The sequence below is a fragment of the Onychomys torridus genome, chromosome 10, assembly GCF_903995425.1.
Source record: "Onychomys torridus chromosome 10, mOncTor1.1, whole genome shotgun sequence".
NCBI classification, from domain to species: Eukaryota; Metazoa; Chordata; class Mammalia; order Rodentia; family Cricetidae; genus Onychomys; species Onychomys torridus.
This window is the reverse complement of record NC_050452.1, coordinates 7,551,022-7,573,674: the sequence shown is the minus strand read 5'-3', so window position 1 is coordinate 7,573,674 and position 22,653 is coordinate 7,551,022. Positions and strand designations below refer to the sequence as shown.

General features: G+C 43.3%; 1 protein-coding gene and 1 pseudogene across 5 annotated transcripts in view; both read left to right on the top strand.

The window, feature by feature from the left end:
* Window positions 1-21,883, top strand: part of Pus10 (pseudouridine synthase 10) — an 80,514-nt gene extending 58,631 nt beyond the window's left edge. For 4 of the 5 annotated variants that reach the window (XM_036200527.1, XM_036200528.1, XM_036200530.1 and 1 more), the window contains 6 exons: window positions 558-634; window positions 716-771; window positions 2,408-2,525; window positions 11,093-11,235; window positions 14,593-14,692; window positions 21,441-21,883. In XM_036200527.1, the coding sequence (XP_036056420.1) occupies window positions 558-634; window positions 716-771; window positions 2,408-2,525; window positions 11,093-11,235; window positions 14,593-14,692; window positions 21,441-21,479 (533 nt within the window). In that variant the 3' untranslated portion in view covers window positions 21,480-21,883. The remainder of the gene's footprint in view (window positions 1-557; window positions 635-715; window positions 772-2,407; window positions 2,526-11,092; window positions 11,236-14,592; window positions 14,693-21,440) is intronic. The other variant, XM_036200529.1, reaches the window with a different exon arrangement.
* On the top strand, window positions 7,522-7,657 carry LOC118592660 (annotated as a pseudogene).
* Window positions 21,884-22,653: the final 770 nt, after the last annotated feature.

Sequence of the window (22,653 nt, the reverse complement as noted above, 5' to 3'; positions counted from 1 at the left end):
CCTATTTCAAAAAACAAACTAAGAATATCTCAGAAGTTACCAGTTTTCAGTGTGTCTATCTTGATTTGAAAATGATTCTGCTCTTTTAGCCTTCATTTCTCTCTCTTGTTTTATCTTGTTGACTTATAAGAAAGATAATGAGAATTCCTTTTGAGCTGTTTGATGTTTGTAGTCCTTCCCCTGTGAGATCACATTTGTCCCATGTCACTAGTAGACTCACTGGGAGAATGGATCTCACCTTGTTACATCTGGGCATTGCCCTCTCTGACAGTGTTAGTTCCATTGGTGTAGCCAACGGAATTAGTGGTCATTTAAATTTTATTGTAATTAACACAGGCTTGTGTGCGGCCCTCTGGGAAGGCAGTCATTTTCACATCAGCCTTCCTGACCCAGCCCCCCGAAACCCCTTTGCTCTTCACACTTTCTCCCCTCTCCCAGACGTAGTCATGTCACTGGCCTTCAGGCCTCTAGTGCTCAGCCCGCCCTCACCCTCCCGCTCTGCCCAGATGTTAACTCCATCGACGCATTTCTGTTTCATGGTGGGCGTGCTCCTCCAGGAAGGCCCTTCGCAGTGGAGCTGCTCAACCCCCGCAGAGTGCACTTCTCCTCACAGGAGGTCAAGGAGCTCCAGCAGGTAAGCACTGTGGGGACACATAGTGTTCGTCAACCGCGATTGAGCTAGAGTTGATACCTGTTTCTCTCTCTGCTGCTACAGAAAATTAATAAGTCGTCTGACAAAATCCAAGTACGTGACCTGCAGCTTGTCACCAGGTGAGGATGGGCATGCTGGAGAGACTCTAAAGGGACGTTTTCGTAGATCGTGTGTTTGGTAAGGGGTTGCATACAGAGTGTATTAGGAGGAAGTTCTAACCCCAGTGAAGAAATGGGAAAATGATTAAGTAGGATTTCTCCAGGAAGGATGTGTGAGTAGTCACCAAACGTGAAATGGTGCCCAGCATTGTAGACTAGGGCCGTGCAGGTCAGCGCTGCAGTGAGCTAAGGCTCACTCACACCCCCGAGGAAGGCTGTCGTTGACAAAATAAAATAAAATGGCAGATGCTGGCAAGGGCATGGAGAAACTGCCACGCGAAATGCTAATGGGGTTGACAGTCCGTCAGAAACTCAAAGGTGAGGTGACAATGTGACCTGGCAGTTCCCCTTCTAGGTATTACATCAACAACAGAAGTGAAAACATACATCACCCAAAGATCACACAGGGATGTTCATGGCAGTGTTTTCACAAAGCAGAGAAGAAGCCTGTGGTAGCACAGGCCTGCAATTTCTAACTGGGAGGCCAAGGCAGGAAGGTTGGGATTCAGGGCTTTCCTAGCCAAGTAGTGAATTTCAGGCCAGCCTGGATTGCATAAAACAACTATTTAAAAAAAAAAAAAAAAAAAAAGTAGATACCACTGAAGATAGATATTGTGAAAAACACAATGTGAAATTGTTGTCTCTTCTTATCCTTGGAAGATGTGTTCCAGGACTTGCTGTGGGCACCCAAGACTGCAGATAATACTGAATTCTATAAATAGTATGCTTTTGTTGTACATAATTGATGAAAAGGTTTGACTAAAAAAACTGAGCACAAGTCAGAACCAGAGAGAGCACTGTTCTTGCAGAGGATTTGGGTTCAGTTCCCAGTGCACATGGTGACTCACAATCTGTAACTCCCACTCTGGGCAATCTGATTCCCTTTTCTGGCCTCCAAGGACACCAGGCACTCATGTGACATACATACATACATGAAGCACTCACATATACACATAAAATAAAAATAAATATTTTTTTAAAAGCCATGAAAAAATAATTGCTAATAATAAAACATGGCAATTGTAGCAATATACTATAAGGTAAGCATCAATTGCCTGTTTCTAAGTTTTTGTACGTAATACTTTTAGTAGGAGGTTGACAGCAGGCAAAGTGAATTCATGGGTAAGGGGGACCTATTCCATACCCCTCCAGTGTAATATGATTTGTTTGTTTGCTTTTGTTTTTCTTTAAAAATGAAGAGGTATAGAGTATTGATTTGCACTCCCTTGACCTTGACAGCATTGTGAAGGACAGAAGCCAGTCAGTCACCACTCTGATCATACCTAGTAGGAAAAGTTTAGGGGAATGATAAAGATAGAAAGTCAAGTAGTGCTGGATCATCCTGGGCTTGGAAAAGGCATGGGAAGAAAGTGTGGAGGGTGTGGAGGGTCCTTCTGGGGGCAGTGGGAGTGCCGTAAGTTAGACTAAGCTGGATGCAAAGTTCCAGAAACAGTAAAGTTCATAAGGATGTGCAGTTGAGCCGGGGGAAGGGTGTGCAGCTATACCTCAGCCAAGCTGTTGTAGGGAGCAGAGGTTTGGGTTAAGGTTTGTGTGTATTTTGTGTGCTGGAACAACTTCCTCTGTTACTGGTGTTTAGAGAGGCAATCGGGTACATGAAGGAAGGCGAGGAGGAGAAGACCAAGACCTACAGTGCCTTGATCTGGACAAATAAAGTTATACAGAAGAAAGACATTGGATTCCTAAATGACCTAAAGGTACTTTACCTGCAGTTTTTTGTTTGTTTTCTTTGTCTTCTGCATATTAAAAAGCCACTGTCTTCTAGTTTATTACCAGCAAGCCACAGTGCCTGGGCTTTGGGGTCTATGTGACCTACATTCAAATCCTGGCTTTCCAGTTCACTGGCAGAGTGATCGGATGCTTGTCTCACTCTTGGGAGAAGCAGTGTTTTGATGGGTGGTGGTGGTGATGCACACCTTTAATCACAGCACCCAGGAGGCAGAGGAGGTGGATCTCTGAGTTCAAGGCCAGTCTAGTCTACAGAGTGAGTTCCAGAATAGCCAGGGTTACACAGAGAAACCCTGTCTCAAAAATCAAAAAAGAAAGAAAAAAGAAAAAAAGAAGAATCTGTGTTGCTGACTGTGATTCTGAAGACAGACTCACAGGTTAAACCCTGGGTCTACATTTCGTAGTTGTATGACTCTAATCAAATCCTTAGCCTCTACGCTTCATCTGTGAAATTATGTTAAAAAAAAACTAAATTAGTTCAATTGTACAAAGCATTTCAAATGGTACCAACAACATAGAAAATATCCAAGAGTACTATTATATTTGATTATCTATAAAAATTAAATATAAAATAAAATGTATTTAATAGAATTGATACTAAAATTACATACATGAGTGAATAAAATGTAACAGTTATATGAAGCACATGTATTTTGTAAAGGGCCTGCTTGTTCTGTTGAACGGTTTTGTCTCTCCTGTAAAGACAGTCATAGTGGGTAAGAGCTGGCCATGCTAGAACGAGGACCTGAGTAGTTGAAAGTTTTCCCTGGTCCCACCTGGCCCCACAGTCCCTATAAAAGAATCACTCAGAGACTTGATAGTATTTACAAACTGTGTGGCCTATGGAAGGCCTCTTGCTAGCTAGCTCTTATATCTTAAATTAACCCATTTCTATTAATCTGTGTTTCACCATGAGTTCTGTGGCTTTACCAGTCTGCTGGCATGTTGCTCCTTGGGCAGCAGGCCAGCATCTCTTCAGACTCTGCCCTTCTCTCTCCTTGGATTTCCTATGGCCTTGCCATAGGCCAAAACAGCGTATTTATTAACCAGTGGGAGCAACATATATTCACAGCATACAGAAGGACATCCCCCAACACTTCCCATTTTCTATCTAATCAAAAAGGAAGGTTTTAGCTTATTTTATATATTTATATATATAATTGAAGCATTTACTGTCTGTGTGGCATTTACTTTTCCTTTTTTAGTGCTTTTTTTTTCTTTTTAATATATATATATTTTAGGTGCCTCTGTCTGCACATATGCCTTCATGCCAGAAGAGTGCATCAGATCCTATTACAGATGGTTGTGAGCCAGCATGTGGGTGCTGGGAATTGATCTCAGGATCTCTGGAAGAGCAGCCATTGCTCTTAACCACTGAGCCATCTCTCCAGCCTGGTTTTAGCTTTAATATAGTAAAATTATATATAATGAACAGTTATCAAGAAATAATTACAATTATAGTATCTAGTCTATTTGTATTTGGCAAAATTAAAAAAAATATTTTATCAACTATCCTATATTTGTGAGTCTAAAGTTTCATATCTAATTTATCTTTTACCATAACCAAGGAAAATTATAACTATCTAGTCTTCAACTACATCAAAGACACCAGAAGGATATAATATTACCTAAGTAAACAGGAAGTGCTTTGTAAGCAATTTCCAAAATTTTGGAAATGACAGAGACAACTGCCTGCCTGGACAGTCACCCAAAGTTCTTCTGCAATGTTGAGGTATCCATCTTCAACCTGTAGGCCTAGAGTTTCTCAGTTGCTTCTCCCTGTGTCCTATAAAATGTCTGGCAGTCTCCTCTGTGAAGCAGGACCCTGAGGAACCATCTTGCCTTGTTTTGGCAAAATTTAGTGGTCATTTTTCCATGGGTCCTGTATGTCCAGTTGATACAACATTTTGTCAAGCAGTCCAGGCAAAAACAGTTTCTTGTCCAAAAGGCTACTTTTGCCATAAGGAAAGCAAACTCCGTATGGAGTTTCTTTGATGCCCATCATCTTCTTTGAAGTGAATCAGTGCTGCCAGGAGCAGACAAGTCTCACTGTCCAGAAAGTCTATTTTTAAAACATTTTAAATGCCATATTCTGTAGGTTTTTGAAGTGTTTGAAAATTACCTACCTAATTGAAATATATTTATGTATACCTAGAAAACTTAATTAACATGACTATAAGTTCCATTATCCTAGATGACTTTAATCTGTTTCTTAATTATACATTACAATTTTAAATGAATGCATAAACATAATACCTTAAACAAGAGTGTAAAAAAAAATATATATATATATATATATACACACACATATATGTATATATAGTATAACAAAATTAAATTTGTATAAACTAAAATCCATAGCAATGTAAAACATTTTAAACAAGTTGTTACTCTTTAAAAGTAGGTTCAATAATCTACCCTTTTATCCTATCTATATTATATCCCCTGTTTTGTTTTGTTTTTTTTGTTTTTTTCAAGACAGGGTTTCCCTGTGTAGCTTTGTGCCTTTCCCCGCAACTCACTTTGGAGACCAGGCTGGCCTTGAACTCACAGAGATCCGCCTGCGTCTGCCTCCCGAGTGCTGGGATTAAAGGCGTGCGCCACCACTGCCCAGTGTATCCCCCGTTTTTAATTTTAGAAAGAGATTGACCGGGGCAGTGGTGATGCACGCCTTTAATCCCAGCACTCTGGAGGTAGAGGAAGGTGGATATCTGTGAGTTCGAGGCCAGCCTGGTCTACAGAGTGAGTTCCAAGACAGCCTCCAAAGCTACAGAGAAACCCTGTCTCGAAAAACCAAAAAAAAAAAAAAAAAGAAAGAGATTGACTATGACCAATAACGATTTGTAACTAACCCATAAACAAAGACAAATATCCATAATCCACTTTTTGGGAATGTGGGTATAGTTTTCTAGGCTACCTCCTGCTGATTGGGGGCACTGGTAGTCTTATGGGGACACAAAGAAAATTTTAGGATTATGGTCAAGTCCTGACTGGAGTAGTCTGTGAGGCTATATTCTCTGAGCCAGTTGCCTGACGCTGTTCTGGATGTTGGATCATCTGGAGACCTCTAGGGGGGTCTTCCTTGATGGAACCCTATTAATCTGGAAGGAATCCACAGGTTCTTATCTTCTGTGGAAACAAAAGCAGAATCTCTTTTCCAAAGCAACATATCCTTAGACATGAATTCTGAAGTCAAGATACCTTTAAAATATGTATATTGGTTTAACTCAACAGCCTTTACAATCAGTCACATGTCTCTCTCCAGTTAAAAATCCCAAAAACAATAGAATCCATACTCTGTGTGTGATTTCCATCTTTAATGGCTACTTTTTATATTGCTTTTACTGTCTCTTTAAAGACTTTAATTTTTAAGATTACCTGTTTCTTTATATAACTGTCTTTGTTTTCCTCTCTTCCAAGTCTACGTACATATATATACATCATGTAAACTATTTAGAGGTTTATTCCATCTGAATCTGTCTTTTGTGTATCTATAATGTAGACGTAACAGTTTTATTAAATAAGAAACACAGAGCCAATTGCAGAGTTAAAAGCCCAAGAGGTCAGAGCAGTAGCTGAGAGCTGAGACTTAAAACCTCCTTCTTACCCTTAGCTGCCGTTGTCATCCTTCCCCTCAGAAAGAGACCTACTTTCTGTGTATCTGTCTTTTTATTGACTTTCTGTTCTGCTTTCTCATTGGTTGTAAACCCAACCACATGACCTCCTTGTCACTGCCTGTCTATACGGACCTCCAGGTCTTTTATGGTTGGTATTGAGATTAAAGGCGTGTGTCTCCGAGATCTGCCTCCCAAGTGCTGGGATTAAAGGCATGCACCTCCACCGCCCAGCTTCTGCTCTGGCTTGCTCTGACCCCAAGGCAACTTTATTAATATACAAATAAAATCACATTTCAGTACAAATAAAATACCACCATACTGTAATCCTTTTCTGATCATTGCAGACTGTAGTGTGACTAAGACTGAAGCAGCAGCCCTGACTGCTGACTCCGCCCACCTCAGTTTCCTAACATGGCGGAGATATCCAGGAGAGTCAGGCTTACACCGCCAACTCTGGGGTCCATGCTGCCTTCAGGTAGCATGCAGCTGGCCCATAAACCCTTTTTGTCTATATGAGTAAAAGCTAAATCTGCCATGCAGCATGCTGCGCAGCTTGGAGACACCTCTGTGTACCCATGTGGGAATCTGCCATGCTGTGCTCAAGCCGAATGGAATGCTGCAGCGTCTCTGTTCCGTGGCGTCCCTATATCTCAGCCTGAATGAGACATGAAGTAGGAAGCTGCTTTGGCCTCCAATTTAGAATCTCTTATTAAGGTTTCTCAGGTTTTAAGTGGAAACTTGAGCCAACACGTTGGACAGCCAAATGTAGTCAAAATTTTTCTCCAGCCCCATCTGGCCCTGCGGTCCTGCAGCTGCTTATAAAATCACTCAGAGGCTTAATATTATTTACAAACTGTATGGCCTATAGCAGGCCTCTTGCCAGCTAGCTCTTACATTCTTAAATTAATTTTTATTTCTATTAATCTGTGTTTCACCATGAGTTCTGTGGTTTTACCAGTCTGCTGGAATGTTGCTCCTTGGGCAGCAGGCTGGCATCTCTCCAGAATCTGCCTTTCTCTTTCTTGTCTCTCTTCTTGGATTTCCCACCTGCCTCCAAGCTGCCTTGACATAGGCCAAAGCAGCTTATTTATTAACTAACGGGAGCAACATCTATTCACCGAACAACGTTCCCCAGCATGAGTCTGGGTTTCAGCTCCATGTTAACCACTGTGGCGGGCAGACACAGGAGGCTGTAGTGACAGTGAAGGACTCTTGTGGTCCTCCTGTCCTGTGCATACACTGGAGAGAGAGAATTCAAGGCTTGAGTGAGTGTAAGTGAACACAAAACGTATATAACTTACCTGTAGAATGGAGTCTTACTACCCAGATCTTAAAATTACATGGTAGAATACTTACCTGGCAGGGGAGATACCATGATCACGAAGGTGGTTTTCCCAGGGCGAGGCTTATCCATTGCACTCCGGATGTGCTGACCCCTGCGATTAGTTTGTGGTAGTGGGGGACTGCGTTCGCGCTCTCCCCTGGGGGGAAGAATTACGTGGTAGAGTTGAGTGTGGTGGCTTGGAAGATGCAGGCAAGAGCACCACAAGTGTGAGGTCAGCCTGGGAAATACAGCAAGACCCTACCTCAAAGAACCAATCATTTAAGGTGATGCTTGTTAACATAGGGAAGTGTTATGGGGAAAGCTGTAAGAATAACTAGAGGGTAATGCCTTCTGATTTCAGCACATCCAAATGTACACACATATGTGTGGTTCCGTAGAAAACAACATGGCAAATTTTTCATAAATAAGATTCATACTTAGTCATGAAAAGTATAGTACTGAATAGATAAAAAGAAATGGATAAAGGATATAAATCGACGGCTGAAAAGCAACAGCTCCACGATCCAGAATCTTTGGAATGCTGCTCCACCTCCAGGACAAAGCAATAGATGGCATTACCGCATCCCCTTATGTCGGGAAAGCAGAGAGAAAGCTTTTCAGACTTGGAAGGCAATGGCAGTCCTGTAAGAAGGACCATGCTGATTACCTGCGCCTCTGTTAACCGCCTCTCTGCGGAGCGTGACTCCTGTGGTAGGCTGTGTGTGAAAGGAGCTTTTCTGACTTTGTTCAAAGTGGCAAAATCAGCAGTGTCAAATTGGAAAGAAAATGACCTTGGCTGGGTGTAGTGGCATGGCACATAAAGGGTGTGAGTTCAGGACCAGCCTGGGCTATAAGACTAAAAAGCCAACAAAGCAGCGTTGAATGTGCTGGTGGTAGAGTGAACGAGCATCTTGTAACTATTAAAAATAAAGCCAGAAGCAGGGCATGATTTTACTTAGTGTGGGTTAGTGTGTGTCTGTACATATCAAAAAACGTTGGGGAAAGACTACAGTGTCCGAGTCTGACTCAGGAGACAAGCAGCTCAGATGTGAATGCGGCAGGGAGGGCATCGTCTGCCCACTCAGAGACGCCTGTCACCTCCACAGGCTTTGCGCTTTGCTCTTGCCTGGGGCCTTCAGGACAGGAGTTTGGGTTTTGTTTTGTTTTGATTGAGACAGGTTACTGTGTAGCCAAGGATGATGCTGGACTTCTGATCTTCCTACATCCACCTCTGAGTGCTGGGTTATAGGCTTGGGTCACCTTGCCTGTTTTTGTGCTGTGCTAGGGATTGAACCCAGGGATATGCAAGCAGTGTGCCAAATGAGCCGTGTCTCCAGCCCCAGATAAGTAGATACAATACAGACATACCTTTAAGAATGCAGATACGTGGTTGGGGATTTAGCTCAGTGGTAGAGCGCTTGCCTAGCAAGCTCAAGGCCCTGGGTTCGGTGCTCAGCTCTGGGGGAAAAAAAAAAGAATGCAGACAAATTTATGGACTTTGTAAGATCATATATCCCTTCATAGATGTATAAATCAGCTGGATATAATGGTGCATATCTTTAATCCCACACAGAGTAAGCAAAGGCAGACAGATCTCAGAGTTCAAGGCCAGCCTGGTCTACATAGTGAGAACCTGTTTAAAAAACCAACCCAAAACCCCACCAAAAATGTAGATGTATGAATCATTTAGAATGCTATTAAAAAAGAAATTCATTAAAAAAAAAAAAGGTTTGGGAGCTGGCATTGAGGCTCAGTGAAAAATAAGTCCATTCAAAATAGATTCAAGGGGCGGGTGTCGCTCAGTGACAGGGTGCTTGCCTAGGGCAAGGCCCTCGTTTTGATTCCCAGCACTGCAAAAACAAAACAAAAAAAGCACAGTTTGGGGTTACCGTAGCTCTAACTAAAAAGTAACATACAAAGGTGGCTTTGTAAGGACATAGGAAGTGGTAAGAGACCACTCCCGGGCACACTGCTGGGCCTGGTTGGTTTTTAGTGACATTGTTATAGTTTACAAAATTCCCATTGGCTTACAGATAAAAGCTGAGTTACTTCTCTGTTCTGAGAAAAAGGCCACTGCAGGTTCACTGCTTGCCGCCTCTCTTTAAAGGGCAGCCTACTTCAAAGGAAAAACTGCTTGTGTGTGCTTCTGAAAATTCAGCAGTGTGGGATAACCCAGTACAGAGCTCAGAGTGGGTGTAATGGTTTCCTTTTGTGGTCTAAACAGCAGACCAAAAGGACACATGGGCGTGTGTACTGATGAGTGTGTGGACATGTGTGCTGATGAGTACTGAGTTAATGGCTCTGGTGATTGGCTCCTAGTCCATCCTGGGAGTCAAGTATCAGAAGCCAGAGAGGAGTTCTCACTGGATAGTTGCTTGTATTTGTTTATTCATTTCTCTCTCTCTCTCTCTCTCTCTCTCTCTCTCTCTCTCTCTCTCTCTCTCTCTCTCCAAGGTCTTACCATGAACCTCTGTCTGTCCTGGAACTCACTCTGTAGACCAGGTTGGCCTCAAACTCACAGAGATCCACCTGCCTCTGCCTCCAGAGTGCTGGGATTAAAGGTGTGCACCAGGCCATAACTATGGAATTTCAAGGCTGTGTGTTTCTGCTCTCTGAGTCTCTATATACATCATTATAACTCTTCATCACAGTTCCTTCTTGAAAACATTGGTCTTTTTGGCTAGAGAAAAGTCAAGACCTGTGGAGACAGCTCACTCCTAAGAATTAAAGACTCATAAAAAGCACAGTGGGGAGAGGCTGTGACCCTGCTTTTAGGATCAGCTGTGCCCTTCAGTGCGGCCTTAGTCAGAACTTGCTCTTCTTCCTTGGTGTCTGGAAAGCAATGCAGGCTGAAGCCTTTCCCTCCTTAGTGGAGACTGCTCACTCACCAGGCAAATTTGGAGGTGCTGTTCCAGCAAGAAACTGCAGAGAAGTCAGAGTTCTTAAGAACCGACTTGTCTGCTTTGTCTAAAATCTATTTTTAAAAGGTTGAAGTAGTTGACCTTTTATAGTATTAATCCCTATTTCTTAATTTATATCACCTAGCATAAGGGGAAATCTCTAATTTGATGTAATTATAAGAAAAAGCAGCATGTATCACTGAAAGAAATCTGAATTGTTAAGATACAGGTGAATATTTTTTTGTAAATTTTTGTAAAGCTGGGATAAGAAATATTGGAAGACCAAAGTCCTCATTTTTATGTCAGTCACTTTGTGGCATTAGAAAACAAAGGTAAGGGGTTGGAGATTTAGCTCAGTGGTAGAGCGCTTGCCTAGCAAGTGCAAGGCCCTGGGTTCAATCCTCAGCTCAAAAAAGAAAAAACAAAGGTAACAATGTTGTCTTCTAGCAAAGTCCTGTGCCAGAATCCCAACTGATGTGTTAGGTGTCGGGGCAGAGGAGCCTGTGGGGTCGGTCCCTTCCCAGTCCCTGCCTTAGGGTGGGGTAGTCTTCAGAAAATGAGAAGTCCTGTAGAGATAGGGCCTGAGGAGCTGCAGCTGGTTCTGTTAGCGGGTCCTAGCCTACTCTGATAGTGTTGGGAACTAATGTTAGATAGAGCTATGGGTGGCTCTGTGATTGCATCGTATCCTCCTCTAGGACTTAAAGATTGACCAGAAAACACCTCTCCGGGTTCTTCACCGAAGGCCCTTGGCCGTGAGAACGCGGGCCATTCACTCTATGGAGACGCGCTACTTGGATGAGCATCATTTTCGTCTGTATTTGAAGACCCAAGCTGGGACGTATCCTTCCCCTCTGCAATGCAGAGGCCTAACCAGGATGGGATCAGGTAGCTCCTGATGCCCTCGACAACAGGTTCCAAGATCGGGGGATATTTACTTGTTTGTTAGAGATGTGTTCTCCTGTACCCCAGGGCTCTTGCACTCCAGGCTGGCCTTGGACTCCTGATCCTCCGGCCTCCACCTCCCAAGTGCTGGGATTACGGGCCAGTGCTACCTCAGGTGATCTGGGATGTTTTGGAATGGATTTGAGTGTATTCATTTAACATTTTGGAGTGGAGTCAATACTTTTTTTTTTTTAAGTCTGTTTTCTTATTTGTGTTTCAAAACAATGTTTTAAACCATGAAGTACCATCTGTTGGTTCAATGTCAGCTTTAAAATGTCCAGTTCTGTCTTACCTGGTGTTTATTATATAATATACTCAGAAAGTAATTTTAATTGATTCATTTGCTGTCTTTACACATTTTACAAGTCACATATTCATAACTCTGTTTGGTCCTCTGAGTATTTTAAATGTTTGCCCAACTGATTAAACTTGGGTGATAGAAACAGTGGTGTTTTACCATCTTTAAAGTCTGAGATTAGCGATCACCAGGTTGTCCAGAGGCTCAGGATTAACACTTAAGCAGTTCTCGGTGTGTGCCTCTCAGATGCTGGGAATGCCGACACAGGCTGTGTCCAGTGCTTTGTGACATAGTGATCAAACTTACATACAGGCCTGTGTGAAAACCTAAACCCCACATATTACCACCTAAGCAATAGTACATCAGTGTTAGGACAAAATCAAAACTCCAACATTTTGACTGTGTTTTAAATAGAAAAGATTGTAACTCAGAGTTTAAATACCTACATGCCAATGCCAGTACTTTGTTTATAACCTATTTTGATTTGTGGCTTTAGGGTCAGAACTGAGTTTCTAATTAAAGTGTCAGAGACCTCCAGCAGTCTCAGGCTTAGTTTAACACTTGCTTTCTTTTAAGACTGCATCTCACTGTGACCCCAGGCTGTCCCTGACCTCCAGATTCTGCCTCTGCCTTCCAAGTGCTGGGGTTACAGGCCTGTCTCACCATGCCTGGTTTTCTTATTGCCCTCCCCAACTTGTGTGTGTGTGTGTGTGTGTGTGTGTGTGTGTGTGTGTGTGTGTGTTCTAGTGGTATGAAATTATAAATCTCTTTTAATTGGCATGTAGGTAGTACACAGTTCATGTAGGAGTACAACAACGTATCTCCCCAAGTGGGAAGAGTGAGGGCTGGTCACCAGATGATATTATCATCATATTGCTGTAACTGAGGTTTCTCTCCTTCTCTCAGACATCTTTTCCCTCCTTTGTACCACCCTAGAGTGCCCTGGATTGACCTCGCTGAACTGGGGTGTAGGTCACCTCCTCCAAATACCTTTTCAGCTTTGCACTTTGAGTCAGGGGAGATTTGTGCACATGCTGATGGGCCACCTTGTTTCATCTCTACTATTTGGAGCACATTTGGCTATTGTAGATGGAACTCAAAGACATCACAAATGTTAAAGTTTATTTTGACTTTGGTATTGGGATTGAACTCAGGGCTCATACATAATAAGTACATATCTTACTACTGAGCTTCATGCCCTGCCTGAGATTATAAAAACAAAATAAAACTAACCCCATCTTTAATTTACATGCCAAGAAGGAATTCTCCGTCTTTTGGAAAAACTAGCACCTTTTGGAAATAGCTGCATCTATGTAGCTAATATGTTAGCCAAGAAGAACTGGCAACTGTAAGCAGCACGTGGTTCTTTGCAGAAGTCCCTGCCCTTGTGGTCCCAGTTCCTGTGTGCTGGCCCAGGTGCACATGGCTCGGTCCCCGAGCCAGGCTGATTGCCTCCAGTCTCATCCCTCCAGCATGAGTGAGGTCCAGACCTTCCCACTGCTTCCGGCCTCCTGTTTGGTCTGCTTCCTCTTTATCACTGGCTTTCTTTGAAGAAAGAGAAAAAGAATGGCCATTGAAAAGAATCTGTGAATTCAGGAGGGGAAGCTATTAGATAACAGTATGTCTTCTGTTTGATTCAAAACATGTAGTGGAGGAGGAGGTAAGAAAACTTGTAATGTTGCTTCTGAGTGTTGAGGATGCACTCATTGGCCTGTGCAGACGCCTTTCCTGCTTACGCTGTCGAGTTTTACTCGTGCCGTGTTTTGTTGGTGTTTCTTAGTGAACAGTGGGGAAGATGTGCATTTTTCAGAGAATGTCAGTGCTACAGCAGAGTGTTGTAGAATGCTAATCTTAAGAACAAGTTCCAGATTTAACCATTGCCTTCAAAATGAAAGAGAACACAAAGTTGCTAAACCAAACTCAAGAATAATTTAGCCAGGTGTGGTAGTCCACACTGGAATCCTGTCATGCAGGATTGCTTCTGTTCAGGACAGCCTGGACTACACAGTGGTTCCAAGGCCAGGTTGGGGTGCATGGCAGAATCCTCGGGAGCATACACACAGAAGGAGACAAAAAGCAAACAACATCAGATAAGCAAAAACCACCTTAATTCTTTGGCTCACAACTGCCTGTAGCTGCAGCCTCAGAGTAGAGGTCTGCTCCCTTTCTGACTCCAACATCACACGTACATGGTGTACACTCACAAGACCACATGCATGCGTAAATAAATTCTCCCTTCCATCTTGATGCTAACGTGTTACAAGGAGCCCCACCATTGAGGTCACTTTCTGTGTGGTCCTGTGGAACTTACCATTTGGTAGATACCAATTGCCATTATTAAAAAATGGGACCAGATATCAAAATAGAAATGGAGGAAAAAAAGGGTTAAAAAGAAAAGCATTGGGTTGGGCATGGTGGCACACGTCTTTAACCCCAGCACTCAGGAGGCAGAGGAAGGTGGATTTCTGAGTTGGAGGCCAGCCTGGTCTACAGAGTGAGTTCTAGGCTAGATCTACACAGTGAGATGCTATCTCAAAAACAAAAAACAAACGAACAACAACAACAAAAAGGCATTGAACTATATAGTTGAGTTAATGTATACCCGAACCTTGGCATTTTGAGATGAGCTAATAACCCAGAGCTGGGATGAGAGATGCTGCAGGTTTCTAGTCTCAGCACTTGGAAGGTAGAAGCAGGAGGATCCAGGTCAAGTTCATATAGCCTGGGGTACCCTGTCTGAAACAAAGCATGGCCTCTGAGTTTGATGTAAACAGAGGTTCTGGTTACTATGCTGGCATCCAGGCCGCTGGCATTCAGCTTATTTTCTGAGATGCACATCTCAAGTCCGAGTTTAGAAATGGCATCTCTTTTGTAACATTTTAAAATTCTATTTATTTTTCCCTTCTCCTTCCCAAGTAGTTGGTACTGCATGATCTTTTCCTTAAACAGACCTAGCTACATTAAAGAATTTGTACACGGAGACTTTGGGCGAACCAAGCCGAATATTGGCTCTCTGATGAACGTGACCGCAGACATTCTTGAGCTAGATGTGGAGGTAAAGTATTTTATGGGGGAGTGCACATCTGCAAATCATATTCAGCTAAATTAGGTCTTTTGACACTAAACCAAATAACACTACCTGTCTCCATGGGTATTTTTTATATGAGGGTCTTTTTTTTTTTTTTAGATTTATTTTCTTTTATGTATATGAGTATTTTGTCTGCATGTATGTCTGTGCACCACATGTGTGCCTAGTGCTCCTGGAGTTGAGATGAGGGTGTTGGGTACCCTGGAATCAGAGTTACAGATGGTTGTGAGCCACCAGGTGAGTGCTGGGAATGGAGCCAGCTCCTCTGGAAGAGCAGATGGTGCTCTTAAACACCGAGCCATCTCTCCAGCCCCTGTATAGGTATCTGGCAACAGTAAAACCTCACAGTAGCTTTGTGGTACAGGAAAGAATTATCTTTGTAATTATTTTAAACAAACAACAAACCAGGATCCATTGTGATGTGTGTGGATTATATTATTTACTAATTGGTATCAGGTACTGCCACTTACTAATTTACCTATGGTATTAGATTAAACCTTTAAAGAAAACAAGAAAATAAAGTTTAACTGCCTCATGCATCCTTCTGGTTGCTAGGGTTGTGTTTTATAAAGAGTTAGAACTGGGCATGAGTGCGCACACTTTTAATCCCGCACTTGAGAAGCAGAGGGTGGTGGATCTCTGAGCTCAAGGCCAGCCTGGTCTACAGAGGTATTTCCAGAACAGCCAGGGCAATATAGAGATACCCTTTCTCAAAGAGGGGAGTTGGGTGGTGAACTTGAGGGCTGGGCTGAGCTCATCTCAGTGATGGGCTGTTGCTGCTAAGGCACCACTGGATTTAGTCAGTCCCTGGGATCCACATGATAGAAGCAGAGAACCACTCATCTCCTTGTGTGCTGTGGCATGGGCATGTGTGTACAAGCATGAGTATGCACACACACACACATACACACACACGTAAAATAAGTAAATGTTCAAGGGGTTATTTAAGACCACTTGCTCAAGAGCATATACTCAGAATAGGTAGCAAATCCGATAAAGTAAATTGGATTTCTCAAGCCTGGCATAGTGGTACATCTATAATCCCAGCACTCAGGAGGCAGAGGCAAGAGAATTGGGAGTTTGAGGCCAGTGAGACCCTGACTCAAACACAGCAAAGCAGGTGATTGTCTCTCAGGGCAGGAAAGAGTCCTGTGATGTGCTGCTGTGCCCTGCAGCTGCCAGTTCAGACAGGGTTAACCTCTAAAGAGAGAATGGGCTGTGACGTCACGGATCAGCGCTCCTAAGAAAACCTGATTAGAAGTTGAATCCCTGCCTAACTCCACTGAGAACCCAGAAGGGGCTAGCGTTCTGCAAAGGTACAAGAAGGGGACACATGCCCATGTGAAAAGAGCCATGGCAGTCATGTGATTCCTGCGGGCAGCTGGGACCCACCGTCCGGATCGCAGGAGCCCGATGTAGCTGTTGTAAGGAGACAACTTAGTGTCACAGAAGGTGCGACCACATTCATTTTAAAACATTGGTATTCCAATGCCAAATGGTGTGGAAATATACATACAAATAACATCACACAGACTGAGCAGGTTGTTTTTAGAAATGTGTGTGTGTGTGTGTGTGTACATTTATGTGTGTATATAGCAACAATTTATGACAAAAGAGACCATGAATTTGAAAGAGAGCAAGGAAGGATATAGGGAAGGGTTTGGAGGGAGAAAATGATGTGATTATATTATAATCTCAAATAAATAATTGAAGACATTTTCTTCTAGAATGCTAGGCAAAACTCTACACTGAGCCATGCTCCAATCCAGACAGCTTAGAGTCAGCCCCGGGTCTGTTTCTCAGCCTGGTCAAGTTGGACCTTGTCCTCTGCACACACAGTTGCTTCTTTGTGTCTCATTTTTAGTTTGAGAAACTACTCATGAACTGACATGTGATGATTTGGTACATGGCTGTGTCTAGAACACTAGCACAGCACATCTTGGGAGTCACAAAAACTGCAGTGTACACTGGGCAGTGGTCATTTGGGTTTCCTGCCATTAGGGAATCTGAAGTGTGAGGTGGCCCATGGGCTGATGGATGCATTAGTTGCAGTAAGGCACTTCAAGCTTTTGGTTTGGTTTGGGGGTTGTTTTATGATATTGTGCGTGCTCCGGGGACCCTGGCTGTCCAGAGTATCCCACAGGTGAGGGAAAACATGTTAGGCAGATGGGCAGGCAGCGGCACGTCATAACCCAGGCGCTGCATCCGCGTGGAAATGAGTGTATTATAATAGATAAAGAGAAAGATGGGGGAAGAGGGAGAGACGGAAAGAAGAGAGAGGAAGAGGTGGGCGGTCGAGGGTGCACACTTCGTGGGAATGGAGAGAAAGAGAGCGGAAGAGAGAGAAGGGGGGTTCCTTAAATCAGACTTTTACATCAGGATGCAGGGTGGCCCAAAGGGGCGGGTTTCCAAGGGGCAGGTCAGAATATTAAATGTCCTCCATTTTGATTATTATAAAAAGGTGAGTTCTATGTAGCAAGTGGAGGAACAAGGGTGCTGAAGACTGCTTCAGTCTGACAAGGGTCGAGGTGGGGAGGGGAAACTGGCCGTCTCTCTCTCTCTCTCTCTCTCTCTCTCTCTCTCTCTCTCTCTCTCTCTCTCACACACACACACACACACACACACACACACACTCACGCACACACGCGGAGTCCCTCCCGCGTCAGGAGATCTCAGGCATCTGCTCCTTGAGGGAGCTGAGCAGGCAAGTTGCAGCAGTGGTGTTGCAGAAGCTTGGGGGAATGGCGTGCCATGTCAGGAGTACAGAAGCCATGGCATCCGCTGTTTCTCTGGGGTCACGTGGGAGGAGTGAACCTGTAAAATACGCTCGAAAAGTAGGTGGGTCAGAAGTGGTCCGCAGGCCGTTCTCATCAGACCAGATTTCTTGATGCAGTAGCAGAGATTTCCCCAGGAGCCTGCGGTATCTCTAAGACAGCTGGAATGGCTTTACATCATAGCAAAAGGGTTGAAAACCTTAAGAACTGTTTGTAGTCAATGCTATATCTGTTTATCAAAACTTCATTTATCAATGAACGTTGAACCTCTGGAGTTATACCTGAAACCTGTACCATGAAGTCTGTGAATGAGGCATACCTGTCTGTAATTTGAACAGGAAACTTATTTAAAAAAAAAAAAAAAAAAAAAAAAGATTTATTTATTTACTATGTATACATTGTTCTGTCTGCACATATCCCTGCAGGCCAGAAGAGGGCGCCAGATCTCATTACAGATGGTTGTGAGCCACCATGTGGTTGCTGGGAATTGAACTCAGAACCTCTGGAAGAGCAGTCTTAACCTCTGAGCCATCTCTCCAGCCCAACAGGAAACTTATTAATAAGCTACCAAGGTGCTTGTAATCTTGGGATTGGGGCTGTTAAACTGATATCATAGTCAACAAACATAGATCTGAGAAGGATAAATTAAGAAGTGAGACAGCATTCCAGCTACCTGGGCAGCAGCCCCAAGTCTCTCCATGGTCGTTGGGGGACAGAGGCCCCAAAGACAGCACTAGATCAGCTGATAGGCCCAGAAGGTCTGGCAGATTTTTTTCTGTGGAGTAGAAATTTGGGGAGGTCATTCTATTTGTCTTTGCAGAGAGCACAATCCCTGCTGCTCCTCTTGTTCACAATCTGGACAGGATCCCAGCTTTTCACTATGTGGCCAGCCTTGCCATGAGCTTCTGAGTGGAAGTTCTGTGGCCATCCATCTTCTTGGAGGAGATACAGGATGCTGCCAGGAGCTGACATGTCTCTCTGTCATCAAAAGCTTTTATATTAAATACCATATTCCCAGATCTCTACAGGTGTTTGAGAACTGGAGCAACAAAATCTGTTAAATGTATATATATACCTGAGAGCACATGTATATAACTTAAATCTGAATATACGGGTTTCCCAGTTGGTCACAGCTCAATGAAGTCATCAAGGACAGGGAGATTGACATTCTTAAGCCTGAACAGACCTTGAGTAAGGAGAGACATTTTTTTTTTTAAATTTATTATGTATACTGTGTTCTGTCTGCATGTGTACCTGCACACCAGAAGAGGGCACCAGATCTCATTGTAGATGGTTGTGAGCCACCATGTAGTTGCTGGGAATTGAACTCAGGCCCTCTGGAAGAGCAGGCAGTGCTCTTAACTGCTGAGCCAACTCTCCAGCCCAGGAGAGACATTTTTTAAACCACTGGCAGTGATATCTAAATCTATTACCATTTTTAAGGTCCAGATGCTGTAGTTCTGATCTTTGAGTACAGCCAGATTATAATCCTGAATAATATATATAGAGAGAAATAATTATCTCTCAAGGTTATTTAATACCTTTTTTGTTCTGCATAAAGAAGGTCAAGTGTCTTCTCTTATAGCAATATTAGGTTCAGTTTCTTGGTATATCAATAGGCATTAGGTAGCCAAGTCAGTTCCCTAGGCCAGGGGTTCCACCTTTAACTTAGCCCTCCAGCCTGTCCTGAGAACAGGAAGCATAAGATGATGCATTCTTCTCCATAACTGCTTCAAGCTGAAACAACACAGGTGTTCAGGACCCTGGCTAGTCAAAGGTAAGGAGGGAACCCAAGCAATGTGGCATTTATCAGAAGTATGTGGTCATCTGACCTAGCTGTAGAGACAGGAAATAATTATGTTTGGGGCTGGATTGGTCCACCATCAGCCTTCAGCAGGTCCATGTCTCACAGATTGAAGTCAGTCAGCCAGATGGAAGCCCACTGAAACAGATAGACTAGAGACGGGAGTTAAAATTTATGAACTTATTTGGAACCTCTTCGCCCATGGTCTTAGTGGTTGGGAAAGGGAGACCAGGCGGGAGCGAAATTCTACCCTCAGGAACAGATGTGAGGAAACTCATTTGTCTGGAGCTTGTTAGACCTCTGTGAAGTGGGTGCGATGGCTTCTTTTTATCCTCCGAGGCTTCTATGAATTTTTATTTTATAAAAGAACATAAAAGTTTTAGATGAATTAGTATCATCAATCAGTACTAAAATCCAAATCGTAGAAGAGCAGGTAATGAGTATCTAGGCTCATACCTTTGAGTCCTAGCAAAAATTATAGATTTGGGTTAAAAAGTATGTACAGTTTTTATTTAGAGAGAGCCAGGTACAAATTGGGCAGAGATGTCTTTGGCCTTATGAGAAGTTTAAGTTTATATTGCGAAGACAACCAAGGCAAATTTAAGATCCTGAGCTTGTGACCCAAACTGCATCAATTAATGTTAAAATCTGAAATTTCAAAATCTTAATATAATGATACCGCCTACATGTGGTTCCACTGATGCCCCCAGGGGAGCGCATATGTCTGGGCCCTGCCCACAAGAGCAGCTGCAGCATGAATGCTGTGACCTGACCTCTGCCCCTCCCAGACAGCTTGGGCGCTCATGCTTGAGCCACTGACAGGAAGTGACTTCTTACTGCCCTTACTAAACATGGCAGTAAGGTCATATGACCTGTCCTCCTCTGACCTTAGCAAAGACAGCATCTGCCTGACCATATGACGACTGACCATGTGGTCACATGTTTGTTTCTTTGTTTTCTCAAGACAAACTGAACAGATGAGGTGAAGCATTTAGAAGTTAGTCAGAAACAAGTTTATGTGGCCATTTTCCCAAGCCCTGGCAGTGGGGGAGTGGCAAGAAGAAAGGACCTGGGATAGGAAAGGGTAGGCTGGCCTTGAACTCACAGAAATCTATCTTCCTCTGCCTCCTGAGTAGTGCTGGGATTAAAGGCATGCGCCACTACTGCCCTGCTCAGGGTTTTTTTTTTTTTTTTAAATGGCTTCCAGGCTTGCTTGGAACTTGTGGCTCTACTAGCCTGTGCTAACTCAGTCTCCAGGCTGCTGTGACTGCAGAGGCACTCCCCTGCAGCCACATAGGCTTTTTCTCAAGGTAGGTCCACAGAGAAGCCCAGATAAGGTGTGCTCTGGTGTGTCTGGAATGGGGTTCTGTGGAGCTGGGATAGATTGCTTTCTGTGTTTTTAGTCAGAAGAACATAGTGAGGGTGAGCAGTAGTAGAGACGAGTTGGATTTATTTAGTTGTTTTTGATGTTTGGGGACAGGGTCTCATGTAGCCCAGATAAGCTGTGAACTCTTGACCCTTCTGCCTCCACCTCCGAAGGGTTAAGATTATAGGCGGGTTTCATGACACCTGGCGTGACCTGAACTTTAAAAGAAACAAAAATTCTGAAATGAGAAGATACTTGGTGCTTTTTTAGTTCTAGTGACTCTCTTTATTCATTTGCTTCACATTTAGTCACAGACTGCTTGAGCCACGTGCCATCTAACACTGGTCCCACTGGCTGGTCTCACCTAGTGGCGTCATACCTTAGTGTAAGAAAGTGCACTCTGGTGTTTGTCCAGTGATGAAGTCACCCAGTGACACATTTCTCAGAATGCTCCCCGCCGTTAAGCGGTACATAACTATGTCTTGTTAAATATCAGACGGTAGACTGAAAATGATCTGAGCGACAGCCGCTGAGACTTGGGCGTACGGCTACCCAGTCTGCATTTGCTTATACTTCACTCACACTGACATCGTGGGTTTTCAATTCCTTCTCCTAGACAAGAGGTGTAATAGTAATTGTCTCCGTTAGTTCAGAAATGGGCCTCCAGTGTTGCTGCTGTTATCCGATGTCATTTCTCTTGCGTTACAGTAAAACTGCCTCCAGCAATGCTTGCAGAATGTCTGTTTTAATGACTTGTCTTCTTTCTTTTAGTCTGTAGATGTTGACTGGCCACCTGCTCTGGATGACTAGCTCTCACATTTCACACAAAGGGTTTTCCTGACATCATGTGGACATACAGGCCGTGGATCCTGGAAAATGACTTACCCACCACAACGGTGTCTTTAAAACGGTGACTTGGATCATGTTGATCTGTTTCTAAAGTTCACTGTAACATCTCAGGATACATATGTATACATATTTGTGTTCTGTTGTTCTGAGTACGTCAGATGTTTTCTCATTCTCTGTTTCATGACCATGAAACCAAACTAGGAACCGAACCCTTTTCCTTTTTAATTCTGGCACTTCGAACATGTGCAGTGGGAGACACTGTTAGAGGAGCCGTGTCTTCCAGCAAGGCTTCCTACAGGAGACACGGCACCTTTAAAGGAATGTACTCAAGTTTTCAGATCATCTGAATAAAGGCTACAACTAGACTCTTGTAGTAGAGTGTCCTGCGGTATTCTGATGTATCGAGCGCACATCTGATAGTAATATTTTCCCCAGGTCCCCTCAAGCTGTTATCAATGGAAGTACTTTAAAGTGTGATTTGTCAAAAGTCCCAATGACCTCAAGTCACTATTTTGACAATCTAAAATTATCAGAACTTGTCTCCTGTAGAAGATAGTAACAATGCTAGAGGTATAACTCTAGAGCCATGGTTCTCAACCTGTGGGTCAAGACCCCCATAAGGGTCGCATTTCAGATGTCCTGCAAGTCAGATATTTACATTACAATCCATAACAGTAGCAAATTACAGTTATGAAGTAGCAATGTAATAATTGTATGGTTGGGGCACCACAACTTGAGGCACTGTATTAAAGGGTCACAGCATTAGGGAACTTGAGAACCACTGGCCTAGACACTTTCCTACATCCTTTAAGTAAAGTGAAACAAGGGCCTTCAGTAACTCCTGTCCCTGGGTCACAAGTTCACAGATTTGAGGTTGCTAAACAAATACAGACATATTTTACAGTGTTTCAACTACTTTCTCACTTCAAACATTTTAATAAGGTATAGCTAACATTATATCATTTCATAAACAAGGAAACAACGTTAAATGACGCCTAAGATAACAGTCCCTCCTGTTAACCAGGTCTGGAACTGGAGTGTGTCTCCAGGCTCCTTTCTATAAACTGGTCGTGAGCACCTGTTGCTCCTTAAGGATGTCAGTCAGATGCACAGTCCCAGGAGATCGCCTTCTGGA